At 45.5% G+C, this 18,290-nt stretch overlaps 1 protein-coding gene across 6 annotated transcripts in view; it reads left to right on the top strand.

Moving 5' to 3' along the window:
- The window catches only part of COL5A3 (collagen type V alpha 3 chain), a 167,503-nt gene that overhangs the window by 109,036 nt on the left and 40,177 nt on the right, over window positions 1-18,290 (top strand). For all 6 annotated transcript variants that reach the window (XM_053289671.1, XM_053289670.1, XM_053289672.1 and 3 more), the window contains 12 exons: window positions 2,099-2,152; window positions 2,415-2,522; window positions 3,457-3,564; window positions 3,824-3,877; window positions 4,071-4,124; window positions 4,454-4,561; window positions 5,412-5,465; window positions 5,573-5,626; window positions 6,933-6,986; window positions 13,537-13,590; window positions 13,838-13,945; window positions 14,456-14,509. In XM_053289671.1, coding sequence (XP_053145646.1) covers window positions 2,099-2,152; window positions 2,415-2,522; window positions 3,457-3,564; window positions 3,824-3,877; window positions 4,071-4,124; window positions 4,454-4,561; window positions 5,412-5,465; window positions 5,573-5,626; window positions 6,933-6,986; window positions 13,537-13,590; window positions 13,838-13,945; window positions 14,456-14,509 — 864 coding nt within the window. The remainder of the gene's footprint in view (window positions 1-2,098; window positions 2,153-2,414; window positions 2,523-3,456; window positions 3,565-3,823; window positions 3,878-4,070; window positions 4,125-4,453; window positions 4,562-5,411; window positions 5,466-5,572; window positions 5,627-6,932; window positions 6,987-13,536; window positions 13,591-13,837; window positions 13,946-14,455; window positions 14,510-18,290) is intronic.

Raw genomic sequence — 18,290 nt, 5'->3', positions numbered from 1 at the left:
CCCCAGATCAGAACAAGAAAGTGATGTCATAATCACATCAGCCAATGAATTGTGTTTTCAGGCTCCACTGTTGCTAGGGTAACTTTAAAGAATATTTTATTGAAAAATATAAAAATTAAAACAATGATTTTTGTCTCACTACCTACTAATTAGGTGACAGTGCAGTTATGGGACTGATACAGAAATCTGAAAGTTAGGAAAATACCACATTAATAACTGAGCAGTCCATTATTATTTTTAGCAGATTATCATAGGTCTGGTCTCAGAGTATGTTCTCATCTATAATGTAAGAGGAAATGTGACAAATTTCTAGGATTATTGACTGATATACAGAGCAGCACAGCGTGGAAGCATCAGGAAAACGCATCCATGTTGTGGGGAGGTTCCCACTACTGCTGCCCCGTGTGCTGGGGATAGGATTTGGGGCAGTCTTCACTGCCTCTGGAAGTGCCTTGTGCCTTCTGAAATTATGTCCCTGGGGATCATGTAGCCTTCAGGGACATATTTTTGGAAGACACAGAGCACTTCTAGAAGCAGCAAAGATCACCCAGAATTAATCCGCCCTCCCCACCTATGTGGGCTCAGCAATATGCGGAAGCAAGGACAAAGCTCCCATTTTTGTCCTTGGTAGGCTGCTCTAAATGTCAGCCACTGTTTCTAAGCTGCGAGAGAGGCTGAGATTGAAAGAAAGAAAATGAGGCTCGCTGATGCAGGTGTAGTGATGCAGCAGATGGTCTTCTAAAAGTCCACAGGCATGAGGAACTTCATCATTTGTAGGTCAGCAGGATCACTGACTAATTGAAATGGAACTATTCAAGAGGAATCCTAGCTCCATTCCATTCCATGCCCATATACAAGTCCATCCCACCTGATTGTATTCTAGCAGGTTCCAGCATTCCAGATGGATTAGAAGGCCTACTGAGCCAGCCTACATCAGCTATGCTGGCATTGGCCAACCCAACTAACAGTATATCTATCCATATTCTGGCCAATTAAGGATGCTTTCACCTTTAATTGCCTTCAAACATAAGGCAAACGTGTCATGAGTAATGCAAACATGGCAAATATGTCATGAGTAATGCAGATCCACACAAATATAGCCAATATTAATGCATTCAGAGTTCATTTAAAACCATGAAAGCTAGGCGATTGCTTGGCTTTTCAGCCCAGCTGGATCATAGGGATGCTATGTCACTAGATTTCAGTCTCTCTGAGAACTTTCTTAGTAGCTAGGACTCCAAAACATGACTGTCCAAGTCTTTAAGTTACTGCACTTTTGTTGGTGCTTCTTTTGCTTCATTGTTACCAGCAAACCTGTGGCTGAAAGGTGGTTATCTCTCACAAAAGCAATAAAGAATTGCTGTGTCTTTTGCATTTCACTGAAGCCATTTTTTTTGGGCAAAGTTTTCAAACCCAGCTCCCTTTTAAAACTTACTCTACCTTCTGTTCCCCCATCTCCTATCCTTATCCAAACCCAACAGAAGGCATGAGGAGCACTTCTTTCTCACCTGTAGGGTCTGCCACTAATTCCCCACCCTTTCTGTTTTTTGCAGGGCTGCACAACTTCAGTTCTCCAGCTGTTTTTGAACTATAGCTCCCATAATCCCCAGTCACAGTGGTCAATGGTCAGGAATGAAGGGATTTATAGTCTGACATCTGCAGGAGGTCCAAAGTTGTGCAGGCCTGGTTTATGATGTCTTGCACCACCAAGCAGTGCTCAACCTACAAGTTTGTGAATGTGGATTTAGATCCCCAGGTACTAGATCTCCATTTAGATCCCCAACGACTAAACAGGAGTACAGAAAAATAAGGACTTTTCTTTACCCTGCCTAGAAGCAGCCTTCTCCTTTCAGAATCATGGCAGAATATGGAATTAGCTATGCCTTGATTGGGATTTGTTATTTATTCTTTACCTCTGACCCTTGAGAAACCGCACCAAAGAGAGCCTTACTGAACCCAGTCGTCATTTTTCATCCTAAAGCAATTTCTGCAAGGCATGAAAATTCACCTTAAAATTACAAATGCTATCATTTCTTCTTCTTCTTCTTCTTCTTCCATAATCCTTAATCCATATTTTTATTTTGTTTCCATCTCATAGGGGCCAACTGGACTAAAGGGGGCTGAAGGACCACCTGGTCCACCAGGCCCCACGGTGAGTAGACTGGCATTTCTCCTAGGACTACAAGGAAGACAGTCCTCAATAATGTGCTCTGTTGAGCAGGATAATATGGATTGCAGATGGCGGTGGGGGAGGGGGGACCTTGTAGCAAGATGGTCTTAGGGTGGATCTCTTGGTAGCTGCTTCCCAGCCTGAGTGAGGGGGGTAATAAGCATTGATGGTCTCAAGGAAGAGGCCTGTAGTGGAGAAGATTCCAAAGAAGAAAATGATTTATATATTTGATCCTTCCTAATAGGGTTCCCCCGGTGAGCGAGGCCCCTCAGGAGCAGCTGGGGGCATTGGACTGCCAGGACGTGGGGGTAACCAAGGGCCTCCTGGACCTGCAGGGGAGAAAGGGGCACCGGTATGTAAAAATAGCACTTGCAACATCCATGGATGTAATTCATAATTACAATTGCATTTTAAAATGTCATAAGCTGCTTTGAGGACCTGAGGATCAAAAAGCAGAATATAAATCCACAAACAAACAAATACTGCACAAGAGGGGTTCCATGGTTCAAACCTGCCTGGTCCTCTGAGCTGGAATTCCAGTTCCAACCAGTAACCACTAGTTTTCTGTAGTTACACATAGGAGCATAAGACACTGCCTTACACAGTCAGATCATTGATCCATCCATCTAATTCAGTATTGTTTTCACTGGCCAGCAATTACTCTCTGAGGATTCAGATGGGTTTTTTCCTGGCCTGATCATGATCTTGCTTGAGGAGTGTGTGTCACTCAGTATATCCTCAGGGGAACTGTATATTCTCAGAGAAACACTTCTTTATTAGTGCTTCACAGGCTCTGAGACAGTGAGGCTGGGTTGGGATGAGCATGATAACACCATGCTGATCATGCAAATGGTGCCCACGCATGCACAGATGCCATGTGGATGCTAGTGCAGCACGCGGGTACTTGAGATGAGTGCTGCTGCAGCTGGAAGCTGCATGTGGTGGAGAACAGGTAAGGACCTGCTCTCTTCTTATTTAAAGTTCCTGCTCACCGCTCTCCTCCCCGTGGCACCGAACTGGTTTGGATTTTATCCGAACTGGTTCAGCATGGAACCAGTGCACAAACCTTGGTTCATGCGCATCCCTAATCCCGGGGCGGAGCCACCAGTGGGCAAATGGGTTCAAATAACCCACCCTCCCTCGCGGGGGTGTTATTTCAGTATCTATTCATGCCTCAGGTGTGAATAAAACTCAAATAATCTTCCAGGTGATACCTGTGTGCCCTCCTTGCCCTTAATTCTGCTCCCAATCCACTCCAGTTCTCACTTGCATTTCCACTTTTCCAGGGTGAGCGAGGCCCAATGGGCCCCGCTGGGCATGATGGCATCCCAGGCCCAGTGGGGCTGCCAGGCCCAACCGGGCCACCAGGACTTGCAGGAGAAGATGGTGACAAGGTAATGAGCCAGTGATTGGCCTGTGTTTGGAGGATAAGGGAAAATATGTATTGGGTCTTTACAAGCTGGATTTCCGTGACAACAGATGGCATGACAACAGTTTTATTGTGGTTTCCCAGGCAATGATTTCCATAGCCTTGGTTTCCCCAGCCAAGGCTTTAGTCAGTGGGTACAATGTTTACCTGACAATGGTTTCTGCCATGATGGTTTCCCTGGGGATGTTTTATGTTCTCATGATGGCCTTTCTCTTTTTCTGTAGGGAGAGATGGGTGGCCCAGGACAGAAGGGAAGCAAGGGAGACAAAGGGGAAGCGGTGAGTCTGAGGCAGGTTGCTGCTAGACTTTGAGATATCAGTTAACCATTATTGCTGCCCCTTAAACTCCAGTGCTGCAACTGCTTATGGCTTCTTTATTTGCTGGACCAGGGAGTCCCTTTGAAGGGAACTGGGAAAGAACTGGCGAGAGAGAAAGAGGCATCACTGTCTCACTCAGTATCTTTTCTTGCAGGGTCCCCCTGGGCCCACTGGAATCCAGGGTCCCATTGGGCATCCAGGCCCTGCTGTGAGTATTGATTCCACTCCATAATCTGTATTGTTATCTGTATTCTGAGTCGCTAAAACCCTTACAAGGGATTGTCCCCCTCACAATCCCCCAGACATGGCTCAACTCTCTTCCTGTGTTCCAACCCTTCCCTTGCTTTTCTCCATTTCTCATGGCCTTGGCCCACATAACTGGACATCACCATGTGCTTCAAGACCAGAGGCTGAAGAATTTGGCTAGGTGTGATGCCTTCCACTTTTGGAACCCCATCCTTTTGGCTCTTCTAAAGAGAGATTGTGGCAGGGGGTGTTCGTATCAATAGAAATCCTGACATGGTGTCTTGCTAACAGGGTTCTGATGGGGAGCCTGGGCGTCGAGGACAGCAGGGCATGTTTGGCCAGAAAGGAGATGAGGGAGCCCGTGGATTCCCCGGGGTCAGTGGTCCATCTGGTCTACAGGTGAGTAGGGGAGCCAGGGGCTTGGATAGCATATTGCGTTTGAGGAACATTGGAATTGCTGCAGGATTCTTCTTTAGAGGGCTGCTGCAGTGAAAATTAGCAATATTTCCCTAACCAAGGCTTTAGTTAGTGGCTACATGAATATCTAACAATGGTTAGATATTAACCATTGAGTACCAGTAGCGGGAGAGAGGGCATACCATCAACTCCTGCTGTAGGCTTCCTGTGGCATCTGGTGGGCCGCTGTGTGAAACAGGATGCTGGACTAGATGGGCCTTGGGCCCGATCCAGCAGGGCTGTTCTTATGTTTGCAAAGAAGGAGCTTGAACTGGGGTACTAGGGGCCATGATTAAAGCTGTAACAAATATTTTTGTATATAATTTTAAATTAAGTGGGTTCCCTGGATTTTGAAATTCTGAAAGTCGTGTGTGTGTGTGTGTGTGTGTGTGTGTGTGTGTGTGTGTGTGTGGACCAAACAACATGTTTGAAGTCATTACTCATTTGGCCTCAAGATGCAGGTGCAATATTTGTGGACTGTTCAAGCATTTTCATATTTGATTTCATATTTGATTTTCTGAACGTTTGCTTACACTTCAAATTTTAATGTAATAACTTGAACTGGGCCACATAACTTTGCGTATTCATATACTCAACCACCAAGCCTGAAATTTATCTTCAAACTTAGAAAAGTCCCTAATTTAAAATCTGAAATTTACATACAAATATCTGAATACTTGATTGTGTTATCCCAAACTTATACTTGTAATCTGGGCAGAAGAGGGGGTATCAGCAGAATGGGGGAAAGACCTTACACTTGCTTATCTTCTTGTGGGGTGTGCTTCCTCTGCAGGGGATGCCAGGCCCCCCAGGTGAGAAGGGTGAGAGCGGCGATGTTGGTCCAATGGTAAGAGCCATCCACTTCACTCCTTCAGCATCCACCCTAACCCTGCCCTTGAGTCCACTGTTGGTGCCTCTTTATGAATCTCAGCTTTGCTGTCTCTTTCCCCCTAGGGTCCACCAGGAGCCCCAGGGCCCCGAGGCCCACAAGGTCCCATTGGTGGGGATGTGAGTAGTATTTCTCTTTCCATATAAAGCAATGGGGCAGAAGCCCTACTTGAATGCTCTAGATCACCCCATCAGTCCTGTCTGTACTCCTGGGGAGGGTGGTAATACTAGCATGTGGACAAATAGCTACCTAACAGATGAGATGGTCCTTTGGTGCTCTAGTGCTTGTGGTTTTCTCTAGAAGTTCAACAAGGCCTGAGCTCAGAGGCTAAGGCTGGGAATTTAAGCTATGCTGGTAGATCTGTGACTGGGCATACTGGGAAGAGATTATGTGAAATTTTAATAATGGAAGGTTATATTAACCTAGCAAAAGATAGATAACACATCAAGATACCAGCACAACCTCACAACACTCCAGGGATGTTTGAGCTTAAGACTAATGCATGGATTCCCATACAATTTATATGATAGTGACTGTGTGACAGAGTTTATCACATCTTGGGGAGTCTCCTAAGTAATAATGATCTGTAGTGACTGATTTTGTAATGACAGTTTCAAATCATTATTGAGTGATAGCTGCAGTTATCACATTTTTATTTCTTTATTGGATGTTTAGACCATCAATCTAATAGCATTCTAAACAGGAGCATAAAACATGCATTCCTGGGAATCCTCTTGTATCAAAAGGTAGGGTAGAAAATAAACAACTTAGGCAGATAAATAAAGCATTGCCAATGGACACAACATACAACTAAAAAGAGAAGCATAATAAAAGAAAAGAAAAAGAATAATAGTCCAAGTCTTTCCTTATCAATGGCAGCTCCAGGCTCTAATGTTAGCGCTGAACCAATGGAGCTGCCACAAAGAATGCCTCTTCAAACGCCCATGATGTATAGATTTGATACACAAATGATACCACCAGGAAAGTATTCCCAGTAGACCCCAGTAGCTGCAACGATGGAGGCTGTAGCTGTTCGTATAATATAATGTGTATCATGAAGAGCTTCCAAGAATAGTTAGGCAAACACATAGATTCAGCAGCTGCCATGAGCTTGAGGTGAGAGGTTGATTTGCATACAGTGCATTTACATGCACATGGAGAAACATCTTTTGCTGTGGTGCTAGGAAATGCTCTACATATTAAATTCAACATACAAAGTCACACTGCAACTGATCCAAGGATACTAGGGGACGGTTGTTCTGTTGCTGCAGGATGAAGGCATTTGATTAAATATTAGTGCGGGGGGCAGGGGGGAGACACATTCTGACTTGTTTGAATAAGTGGTTGACTAATCAGTTGACAAGGGAAGACACTGCTGAGCTATGTCACACTCTTTCTCAAGTGCTATTTCTCTTCCAATTCTAGGGCCCACAGGGGCAACCAGGTGGTCTGGGACAGCCAGGTGCCACTGGTGAAAAGGTGAGTGCAAGCCGGGACTCATGGGGGATGGCAGGTTGGCACATTCTTATGTTTATGATAGAACAGAGGGAGATTGGAGTCTTTCATGCATGTACATTCCTTTCTCTGACAGCTTCATGTTTAGCTAGCGGCAGATACAGGAAGGAAGTTAAGTAAGATGGAAGAAAATGGAACAAGTTGTCAAAAGGCACCATGAACAGGGAAAGGAAATGTTGATAGGAACTTATTGGAAGCTGGAAGCATAAAGCAACTTATAAATTGTTTGCTCTTTGTGTGTAGTGGGTGCTAGCATGTGGAGGGAGAATCATGGGGCAAGTTGAGAGTTATGAATTTGACAAATATTTATATATCATTTTTCAACAAAAGTTCCAAAGCGGTTTCCATAGATATAAATAAATAAAATGGCTGCCTGTCCCCAAAGGGCTCACAATCTTAAAAAGTAACATAAGATAGACACTAGCAACTGCCACTGAAGGGATGCTGTGCTGGGGATGGATAGGGCCAGTTGCTCTCCCCCTGCTCAGTAAAGAGAATCACCACTTTAAAAAGTTGTCTCTTTGTTCATCAGGGATTGTGAGGAACATCAACAGACAGAGAATAAGAAAAGCTTGCTCTGGCTAAACAGGAAAAAGAGAGGTGCTTCATCTGTAAAGTGAATAGTGCTAAAGCTGAAACTTAACTTAGGCTACAGCCTTTGATATGGAAGCCCCACCACTTTAATGCTTGTTGTGTGATAGCAGGCTGTGGTTAAACAGTCATCAGGGAAACACACTCTGTGCTAGTTCTGACCAGTGTTCCCTCTAAGGCGTGCACACATGTGCGCACTCAAAAGTTTTTTGATGTCCGTTCAGTTAGTTTTAGATCCTGTTCAGGTTAAATCAGGAAGGACCCACTCTGAATGCACATGCACATGCACTGCTTTGATACAGCCCCCCAGAACAAAACTCATTCCGCACACACATGAAAAAACTTAGAGAGAACACTGGTTCTGACTCCTCCCACTGGTAATTTTCAGTTGGTGAAAATGAGAATTTTGAAGTATTTTCATGAGGAGTCCACAAAAGTTCCTCAACATTTCTGAGGCATGGGGAGTTCTTGCCAACTGATATATTCTTGTGTGACAAAGCCATGCTCCTACAAGCCACCTTTTGGTTTTCCTTGAAAATGCACCAGGGATCATGAACATCACAACCTCATATCATTCCTTGCTGCATGCGGGGATGGGGGAAGGGGGCTGCCATATATGTTCCTTAGAATGCACTAAAGAATGATGTGATGTCTGTCATTTCCTAGTGCATCTGGGGGAAGGGGATCGATGGTGGCCAGCAGCAGCTGACTGCTGCTTCTGCCACTCACCCGAACACAAACTTGTCAATAATGCATCGGTTGTAGGCCTCCTATACTCCTCCTATGCCTTGAAATTTCTGAAGTACCTAATTTTCAGTCACCCTTGAACACGCCATGGAAAATATTCACCAAATGTTTTACTGAAGGAATATTCAGAGCCAGCATTACTTTGCACATGCTCAGGTATACTCTTCTGTTTCTTTCTAAATGGTGTATTTGAAATAGGTCAGAAGTTGCAATAGGTCAGCATTTGGGTTCATCTGTAATAATCTGATGCTGGGGTCAAGGACATCTCTATGGGTTATCCCCCTCATGTGCTCCAAGGCAGAACAATTTTGATTAGCTAATGAAAACTACATGCCTACTTGAGCCTGATGGGGGATAGCCCTGCCACAGTTGTTTCTGTCATGTGTAGCTCCAGGCAGCTCCAAAATCTTCTCCTATATCTTTCTGAGTATTTTCTTATATTTTCTGCACTTTTTCTTGGTCCTTTTTTGTCCTTCCTTATTGTTGTCTGTGTTTCTACCTCTAATTTTTTTTTTTAAGTGGGGGGCGGGGCGGAACCCTCCCTCAGATTTCCAAATCTTTTCTCCAGCCTCTCTACTGCTCCTTCTCCCTCCTGCCATGGAGCGTGCAGGAGCTTGTAAGATGATACTGGTGCCGAAGGGGAGAGCAGCTTCCCATCAGCTACCAGAGCCCTTGGATCGCCTTCACCACAAGCATTGGTACTGGCTGCTAAAACGCCACCCGGTCCGAATGCCAAGGCCACCGCAACTTTCCCACCCTCAAGCCATGAAATTCGCAGCAGAGCGGCCCAGCATGCCTCAGAGAGGCATCAGGATTGTTGGTCCCTAGGGACGGGGAAGCCACCCTCAAAGAGCCCTCAGATAAAAAAGCTGAATTTGCGCTGAAAAGGGTGCACAATAATTCATCCCTGGCTACCCATTCCTCAGCAGCAGCTTCCATGGTTGCTAGGCCAGCTTTATTGTGGGTGAACGATTTACTTAGTGACCCGCCTTCTGACCCTGTCAAAATGAGACAGCTGTCGGTCAAGATTCGGAAGGCCCAGGCCTTTGTGGGGGATGCCACTTTAGACTCGATTAGGTTTTCATCCAAAGCGCCTGCAGCTTCTGTAGTGGGCAGATGGCGCCTGTGGCTTAAGAGCTGGCAGGTGGAATCTACCTCTAGGAATAACCTAACTGCTGAACCTTATGACAGCACAAAGCTGTTCGGTGATTCCGCTCTGAAGGACATTTTAGTTGAATCAAAGGATAAGTGGAAAACAATGCTATCGGCTCCATGCGGACCCGATAAGCCTGGTTTCAAAAAACCGTTCCAGCCCTTTCAGAACTTCCGGCCCTCTTACAGGGGCTTGGAGTGAGACTACAGATCACAGCATGGTGCCTGGAACCATACACGTTTCACCTCCAGAGGTTTTGGAAACAACAACAGATAGAACTTTGCTCCAGGAAAACAAACAAACAGCAACAATGGCTCTGGTCCAGCCCAGCTGGGAGGCTGCCTGTCACAGTTTTTCCATGCATGGGAGATCTCCACGATGGACAAGTGGGGCCTCAGCATAATTCACAAAGGGTACAAGATAGAATTGGATGCCTGACCTTCCCACAGGTTTCTTCCAACACTGCTCTCTCACTCTTTTACCAGACACACAGAGCTCCAAAGAGCAATTCAACATCGGGTGGATATTGGAGCATTAGAGCCGGTGCCCCCCGCCCTGTCAGGAGGAAAAGGGCATCTATTTTATCTTGTTCACTGTCCCCAAAAAGGATGGGTCGGAATGGGCAGTCTTGGACTTGAAATATCTAAACAAATGGGTCAAGCCCAAAAGATTCTGGATGGAGTACCTACATTCTGTGGCAGAAGTGTTTCACCACTTGGATTACCTGTCATAAATAGATCCAAAGGAGGCCTACCTACATGTTCCAATACATCGCAGCAGCCATCACCTCCTCAGATTCAAGTATGCCGGAAGGCATTACCAGTATGTGGCCCTTCCATTCAGTCTGTCCTCAGCCCCTCAGGTCTTTACAAAAGTATTGGTGCCACTGACAACCTAACTCCATCTTCGGGGTGTCTGGATATTTGCATTGCTAGACGATCTCTTGATCCAGTCTTTCTTGTCAACTGGGAAAAAAGCCAGTTAGTTCCATCCCACAGACTGCAACATCTGGGGTTGGTAATCAATACTAGCCAGGATCGACTGTTTCTTTCTCAGGACAGATTCCGGATGCTCTCCATGGGGATCAAGATGGTGCTTTTGGCTCCTGCAACTCTCTTGCTCATTCTGGCAAGGATTTTGGGCCTGATGGTGCCAACACTAGAAGCTGTTCCATGGGTAAGATTCCATTTGAGAGACCTGCAATGGTTTCTACTACTGCATCAGGCAGCCACTGCAAGGAAATGGCACGTGTTATTTTGCTTGCCTCTCCAAGTCCGTCACTCCCTTTGGTGGTGGTTGCTTCCTTAAAACTTGTTACAGGGAAAGCAGTTCTTGGACCCACCAAGGGTGATTGTAACTACAGACACCAGCTACAGGGGCTGGAGAGCACACTGTCAACAGTTATCAGCGCAAGGGACGTGGACGCTACAAGAAAAGTCTCGCAGTATAAATTGGCTGGAGCTAAGGGCCATCCACTTGGCTCTCAGGGCTTTTAATCAAACGCTACAGGGGCATCATATCCTAGTAAGAATGGACAATACAACAGCAAAAGCCCATGTGAACCCACAAGGGGACACGAGATCAAAGACTCTTCATGCAGAGGCAGCCATGTTGATGAACTGGCGGAGTTACACCTGGGGTCCCTGATGGACCATCATGTGAAGGGAGACCTCAACCAGCTGGCCGATTGGCTTAGTCAGGAGGATCTGATGCCGGGCAAATGGTCTCTAAACCAGAATGTCTTCCAACAGATAGTACAAAAGTGGGGAATGCCAATTATGGACCTATTCATGACCCCCGCCCCACAACATTCACTTGCCATGGTTCATGTCCAGATTCCCCTGCGGGGAAGCAGAGGACATAGACGCACTATTGACACAGTGACCAGAGGACCTTCTCTATGCGTTTCCACTAACACCTCTGATGGCAAGAATGCTGAAAAGGGTATGTCTGCTAAGGGCAAGAATAATACTAGTGGTCCCTTTCAGCCCCAGGAGACCATGGTTTGTGGAGTTATTACATCTGGCAACGGCAGAGCCGTGGTTTCTTCTGGTAACACCAGATCTTCTTCAGGGCCCAGCACAAAATCCCAACCCAGACTGGTTGCAGCTTGCTGCATGGAAACTGAGAGGTGAATATGAAAACAACAAGGATATTCGGATAAGGTGTCGGATACTACGTTGGTGTCAAGACGTGCATCAACAAACAAGATCTACCAGTGTACGTGGAGAGCATTTTTAAGATGGGGGTGCAGTGTCCATACAACATCTTTTGCAATTTCTCCAGGAGGGGCTGAAAATGGGCCTTGAACCAAACACACTCAAAAGACAAGCAGCCTCACTAGTAGGACTTATCTCTGGATTATCGGCTATGTCCATACACTCACACCCCCTTTTAAAAAGGCTCTTACAAGGGACAACATTGATATCACCACCTACAGTGCAACATTTCCCTTCTTACATGGTGTTAAAGGCTCTACAGTCACATGTCTTCGAGCCCTTACAGTCCATTTCCATAAGGGTCCTATTCTTCAAGTTGGTGTTTTTAATAGCAATTACTTCAGCGAAAAGGGTATCTGAACTCCAAACATTGTCCGTTCATAGGGCATACTGCATATTCCAACAGGAGTCGGTACGCCTTATTCCAAATCCATTCATTCGCACCGAGGAAGCATCATAATTTCATCAGTCTCAGGATATATTTCTTCTCTCATTTTGTCCACACCCAAAGCATCCAAGGGGGAAACAATGGCATAATTTGGACGTTCATTGCTGTCTCAAAAAGTATATAAAATGGTCCGCATCCTTCAGAAGTATAGATTCATTATTTGTATCATTTTTACCTGGCTCCATGGGAAAGGCAGTATCATCTTTGACCATTGCCAGGTGGATTCGAGCCTGCATTGCACTAGCCTATGAGACTCAGCAGTTGCATCCACCTAAATGTATACTGGCACACTCCACAAGAGCGGTGGCTACATCGACGGATACTCCAATTCATGAGATCTGTAAGGCCGCCATGTGGAAAAAATCCTTCGACATTCACAAAACATTACAAGATGGACACTTATGCTTCAGCACAGGCAGCATTCGGTAGACTGCTGCCACAGGTGCTTTCCCAGGACTAGATGGGTGCTCCCTCCCTAGGTGACATACAAGCTGTGGTATGTCCCATAGAGATGTCCTTAACCCCAGCATCAGAGAATGGAGCATTGGTTCACTTCCTGTGAAGGCTTCTTCTGGATGCTGAAGAATGGGCCAGGATGATCAAGGACATCTCGGCCCACCCGGCTTTGCACCTCTGTCTACTTCTTGGGAACCATATTTTCAACTGTCCATATCTGCCATCAACTGTCTGAGGAGGGTAAATTCTTACTTGCTTTTACAGACTGACCTAAACTATTGGACTCTGTTTTTTTCTCACTTCAGGTTGAGTGGTTGTTATATGCACTTTTCATGTTCCTTTTCATGTTGGTTATACTTTCTATCTGACATAACATTTTGCTGTTGTACCTTTTCATAACTTGGCCTGAAAGAACTGGGGCGGTGCTATCCCTCTCAGGCTCAAGTAGGCATGTGTTTTTCATTAGCTAATGAAAATTGTCCTGCCTTGGAGCATGTGAGGGGGATCACCCATAGAGATGTCCTTGACTCCAGCATCCAGAAGCAGCCTTCACTGTAAGTGAACCAATGTGCCGTTCTAGCTATAAAAGTGCCCTGGCCTCACCCACCTACCTAATGGGTCTGTCCTAATTCTCTGAGTGGGGAACCAGCCTCTAGACTAGGCAGATGAGAGTCCACATTTCTTTATCACCCTGAAAATTAAAGCAGCAACATCTGGAAGAGGTGCTAGTAGGTTTGGGGTTATCTCTTTACAGGGTATACCAACTGAGGTGTTCTAATATGTCAGTATGCATTTTCTGGGACGGAGTCCCAGTTTCTGAAAACATATCTCTGGGAGGAACTGGAGACACAGCCAGCACAGCTGGGCTGGGGTTTACACTATTTCTCTCTTGCCATATAGGGAGAGCCAGGTGAAGCAGGAGACCCTGGACCTCCAGGGGAGCCAGGTCGACCGGTGAGTCTCTGAGTTTTTGGGAGAAACTATGAAACATGCATTACTCTCTCTCTCTGCCCCTTCTAGGGTTTGCCTGCTTTTCCCAGCCTTTGTTTAAATTTAGGTAAATTCCTGAAGCTGTCAGATCCTTGGCTAAATTGGTTCCCAAGCAGAAGTGTGAAGTTTCCCCTAGGATTCAATGAGCTGCCTGCTTTTGCAAAGTCTGTTTCCAAGGGACTGTGACCAGCATCTGTGTGTATGTTCACAGGGAGTGAAGGGTGATATAGGTGAAAAAGGAGACTCTGGCCAGTCAGGAGCTGCAGGGCCCCCTGGCAAAAAGGGACCTCCCGGAGAAGATGGGGGCAAAGGGAACCTGGTGAGTTACTGACTTCTGGATTTAATAGTGGAGAGGGCTATAAGGTAATGCCCTCTGTTTGAAAGGATGCGTCTTGCATAAGTTCACTTCCCAAAGGACTTAAAAGAGGAGACTCTCTGACCCTACTGATCACCCAGCTTTATGATGCTCCGCAGAAAATGTTCCACCAGCCCTTTAAGACCAACAAGAGCAAATGCCCTGACTTCATAGAGGGCTAGAGAAGAGTTATGACTGGAAAAACATTTGGAGAAGAAACTAGAAGAACCCAAAATCCATTTGTTTATGCTCCCTAGCACAAGGTAGTACAATCCAGGTCAGAAATGTGAACCCACTTCCTCAGCAATTGGTGCAGCCCAGACACATCTCTAGTGCATAAAACCCTGGAGAGTGGACTGCATCCTCTACAGTTAGAGTGGAGAGGTTTGGCTTCCGTTCTAGATAACTGGTGTTGTTGTTGTTGGGGTTGTATCTTGGACTGTGTGTTACTTACTGTTCATATCCTTCACACAGGGTCCAATTGGCTTCCCTGGCGACCCAGGCCCATCCGGTGATCCTGGCCCTTCTGTGAGTATATTTATTTGTTTGGTTGTCTGTTTGTTTACATTTTATATCCCGCTCTTCCTTCAAGGAGCCCAGAATGGTGTACTACATACTTAAGTTTCTCCTCACAGCAACCCTGTGAAGTAGGCTAGGCTGAGAGAGAAGTGACTGGCCCAGAGTCACATCCAGCTAGTATCATGGCTGAATGGGGATTTGAACCCGGGTCTCGCCGGTCCTAGTCCAGCATTCTTACCACTACACCACTCTAGTTGAATTGTGCCACTAAACTATTCAGTTTATCCAGAGCTCAAAATCAGCTGTTTTGGACTTGAAACAAAACGCCCTTAAATTAAAGGAAATTAAACAAATTAAAGGAAATTAAACAAATTAAATTCTGTTTCAGAGCAGAACAACCCTGTTTCGACTTGAAACGTTTTGAGTGTTTTGAGAGCCATTTTGGTGGACTGTTTCCCCCTTCCGGATTGGTTTTCTGGAACTGGCTTCCAATTGGCTTGCGATCTCTGTGCTTCTTGGTTGGCTTGTTAGGAATCCAAATCAAGTGTTGTCATAGGCAACTGTGCCCCCATTGGCTGGGGGGAGGGAGGGAGGAGAGGAACACTTCTGGAGGGAATTTCAAAGGGATTGGGAGGCAGAGACAGATTCCTTATGCTTCTCTTGAAGAAGAGGATACATCAGGACAGGAGGAAAGAAGGTTTGATTTTGTGGTTTTCTTTTCTTAGCACTGAACATGCGCTGTGCTACCTATTGCTGCTCTAACTTTCTGGCTTTGCTGGATCTCAGATTGACAAAGGGGGAAACAAAAAGGAGGGAATTTCAAATTTTATTCAAAAGGACTGGAAGGCAGAGAGAGCCTGTACATCAGGAGGAAGAAATTGAGGAAGGTTTGATTTTGTAGTTTTCTTTTCTCAACACTCAGTATAATGCTGTGCTACCTACTAAGTCCTTCAACAGCTCACCCCATGGTATCGATCATAAATAATGATACAAATTCAAAATATGGATCTCAAATATTACTTAGATATATCCCTCTTTTGCTTAGAATCCCACACATATTTCCCAATGGGGCATTCTTACTCACTGTGTATATTCAATGTTCTAAAACTGTGGCTCAAAGTAAAGAAATCCTTTCCTCTTGCTATTTAGTCCCTATTGATTGTCAAGATTTATATACTGTTGTCTCAGGCAATTTCCATTAGAGTAATCACAACAGCTGTAAAATGTATATATAAGTAATGTTGGTGATCTGTTTATTAATTTTGTATCTTTACTTTTGATCGATACCATGGGACAAGCTGTCGAAGGACTTAGTGATTACGAACTCCAAGGGGTGTAATAATATATGGGTTTCTAGAGAATATTTGAGAATAGTAAACCCACTACTACACCCTAGAAATGCACATATTACTACATTATTGTAATGTATTGATTATATTGGGAACATAGGAGGCTGCCTTCAACCGAGTCAGCATTTTGGTCCCTCTAGCTCAGTGTGGTCTATACAGACTGGCAGCGGCTTCGCCAAGGTTGCAGGCCAGAGTCTCTTTCATCCCTATCTTGAAGATGCCAGGGGGGGAATTTGGGACCTTCTGCATACAAGCAGGCAGGTGCTCTTTCCAGAGCAGCCCCATCCCCTGAGGGGAATGTGTTACAGTGCTTGCACATGTAGTTTCCCATTCAAATGCAGACCTATATTGATAACCACATTATATTTCGAGTACATTTTGATAGCCTCTTTTATGGTAGATTTTCTTTATCTTTATACTTTAGTGTAAAGATTATATTGAGGTATCTGTTTATTTCTCTAAAATGTACCCATGGCTAATCCCATGTGTAGCAGCTCTCGTGAGAGTTCATGATTGAACTGCCGATCAGCGATGAGGACAGCGAAAGTGGCGGGGGGCGGGGGAGAAGCGGCAGCCCGGCAAATGGTTGGCTGCCGGCAGGGAGAATCAGCAGCTCAGCTAACAGCAAGCTGCGGGGAGGAGGTGGAGAGAATTGGTGGCCCGGTGAATGGCCGCCAGCTGCCGAGAAGCAGCGGCCCGGTGAATGGCTGGCCGCTAGTGGAAAGAAGCAGCCGCCAGTGGAGAGAAGTGGTGGCCCGGCAAATGGCTGTCGGGGTGGGGAGTGGCGGCCCAGTGAACAGCCGCTGAGAAGTGGGGGGGGGGCGGGAGAAAAGCGGCAGCCTGGAGAACCACTGGCAGGGAGAAGCCGCGGCCCGGCGGATGGCCAGCCACCGGGCGGGGGGGGGGGGCGCGGAAAGAGCCCATCAAATGGCCACTGGGGGGGAGGCGGGGGGCAGTGAGAAGCGGCAGCCCAGAGAACAATTTCTTTTGGGGTGGCCGTCAAAGTTCTTTTTATTATTTATTTATTCATCTACCTATCTATCCCATTTTTATATCGCCCAAAACACAAGTACCCAACCCACTTTTGTGTCCCTAGAAGCTACCCATGGGGAATAATGGCTTCCCCATTGTTCCCTATGGCTGAAACACAAGAAAACGGACTCAAAGCGTTTCAAGTGTTTCAAAGAAACATTTCAAGCATTTTGTGCTTCATTTTGAGCTTGAAACAAAACAGAAAATCTGTTTTGTGCACATCTGGTCAGACGGTTTGGTGGGGTGTGTGTGTTACCTTTAAGGAGCAGGGAGGGAGCCCTTCATGCCCCTGCCCCCACCGCGTACTTCCAGTTTGACGCTAAACCGGGGCTGCAAGGAGGTATGCAGCAGCTCCACGCCAGTGGTTTTGGCGGCAAAACCGGTCTGAACGCCAGACCTCCAAACAGGACCACCAAATCAGTTCGTGCACATCCTTGATCACACCAGTGATCACATAAACAATAGAAGACTTGCTATGGGAAAACCAGATTCAAATCCTGGCTCAAGGATGAGGCTCATTGGGTGACTTTAAGCCATACACCCTCTGTCAGTCTGTCTCTCAGGGTTGTTGTAAGGGTAAAATAAGATCATTTCTACCCTTCCTTGGAGGAAGAGAGGAATACAAATACAGTTTAAGGGATGAATAAAATCAATTGTTCTGTAATGAACTATGGGATGCTTCTAAGCTGCATAGTCCAGACTCATAGGGCACTGTAGTTACAGCTGAAACAAAATTTGCATACTTTCAACATGTGGCCAATTTTGATCTCAAATTTTCGAATTTAGATTTTTTTTTAAACTTACTTTTCAAATACATTTTTTGAAGATATATTATTAGAGAACCTACAGTTTAAGCCTTGGTGAATGTTAAATTAGTCATATTAAGTGTTGATTGCTCAGTTCAGTGCTTTGACCTTGTTTTTCTAAGGGGATATCCAGATGGCAAGTCCACCAGTTGTTGTCCTCCATGTAGTGCATGGTTGTGAGTGTACTACTACTACTATGGATGCGCTGTACAATCCACACAAATGACTTCCCTCCATGTGTGTGTGGAAGGGCTCCCTGTACAAAAGTTAGCTGTATTTCCCCAGGACATTTCTTATGGTTCCATTTGGGCATTATGTTGTTCAGCTGGGAGCAAAAAGTAGTTGCCTTCTAGAAAATTAATGGTAGCTTTAGAATTTCCCAAGATATTCTGCAAGGAGTTCAGCTAAGACATTCCAGATTTCCTTGTCATGTAAACACAGGTGATTGTATCAGGATCACAGCCATGAGATAACACCCACTGAGGGTTTTTGCAGACAATTGGTTTATAGTACAATAAATTCATAGCTAATACTTATTTGTTATATAAGATTTTACCCAGAATGTCAGGGCTATTGCATTTTCCGAGAGTTCAGATGGCAATA

This window comes from Hemicordylus capensis, chromosome 2 (genome assembly GCF_027244095.1).
Source record: "Hemicordylus capensis ecotype Gifberg chromosome 2, rHemCap1.1.pri, whole genome shotgun sequence".
NCBI classification, from domain to species: domain Eukaryota; kingdom Metazoa; phylum Chordata; class Lepidosauria; order Squamata; family Cordylidae; genus Hemicordylus; species Hemicordylus capensis.
The sequence above is the reverse complement of the archived record's forward strand: the minus strand, read 5'-3'. Positions and strand labels throughout refer to the sequence as shown.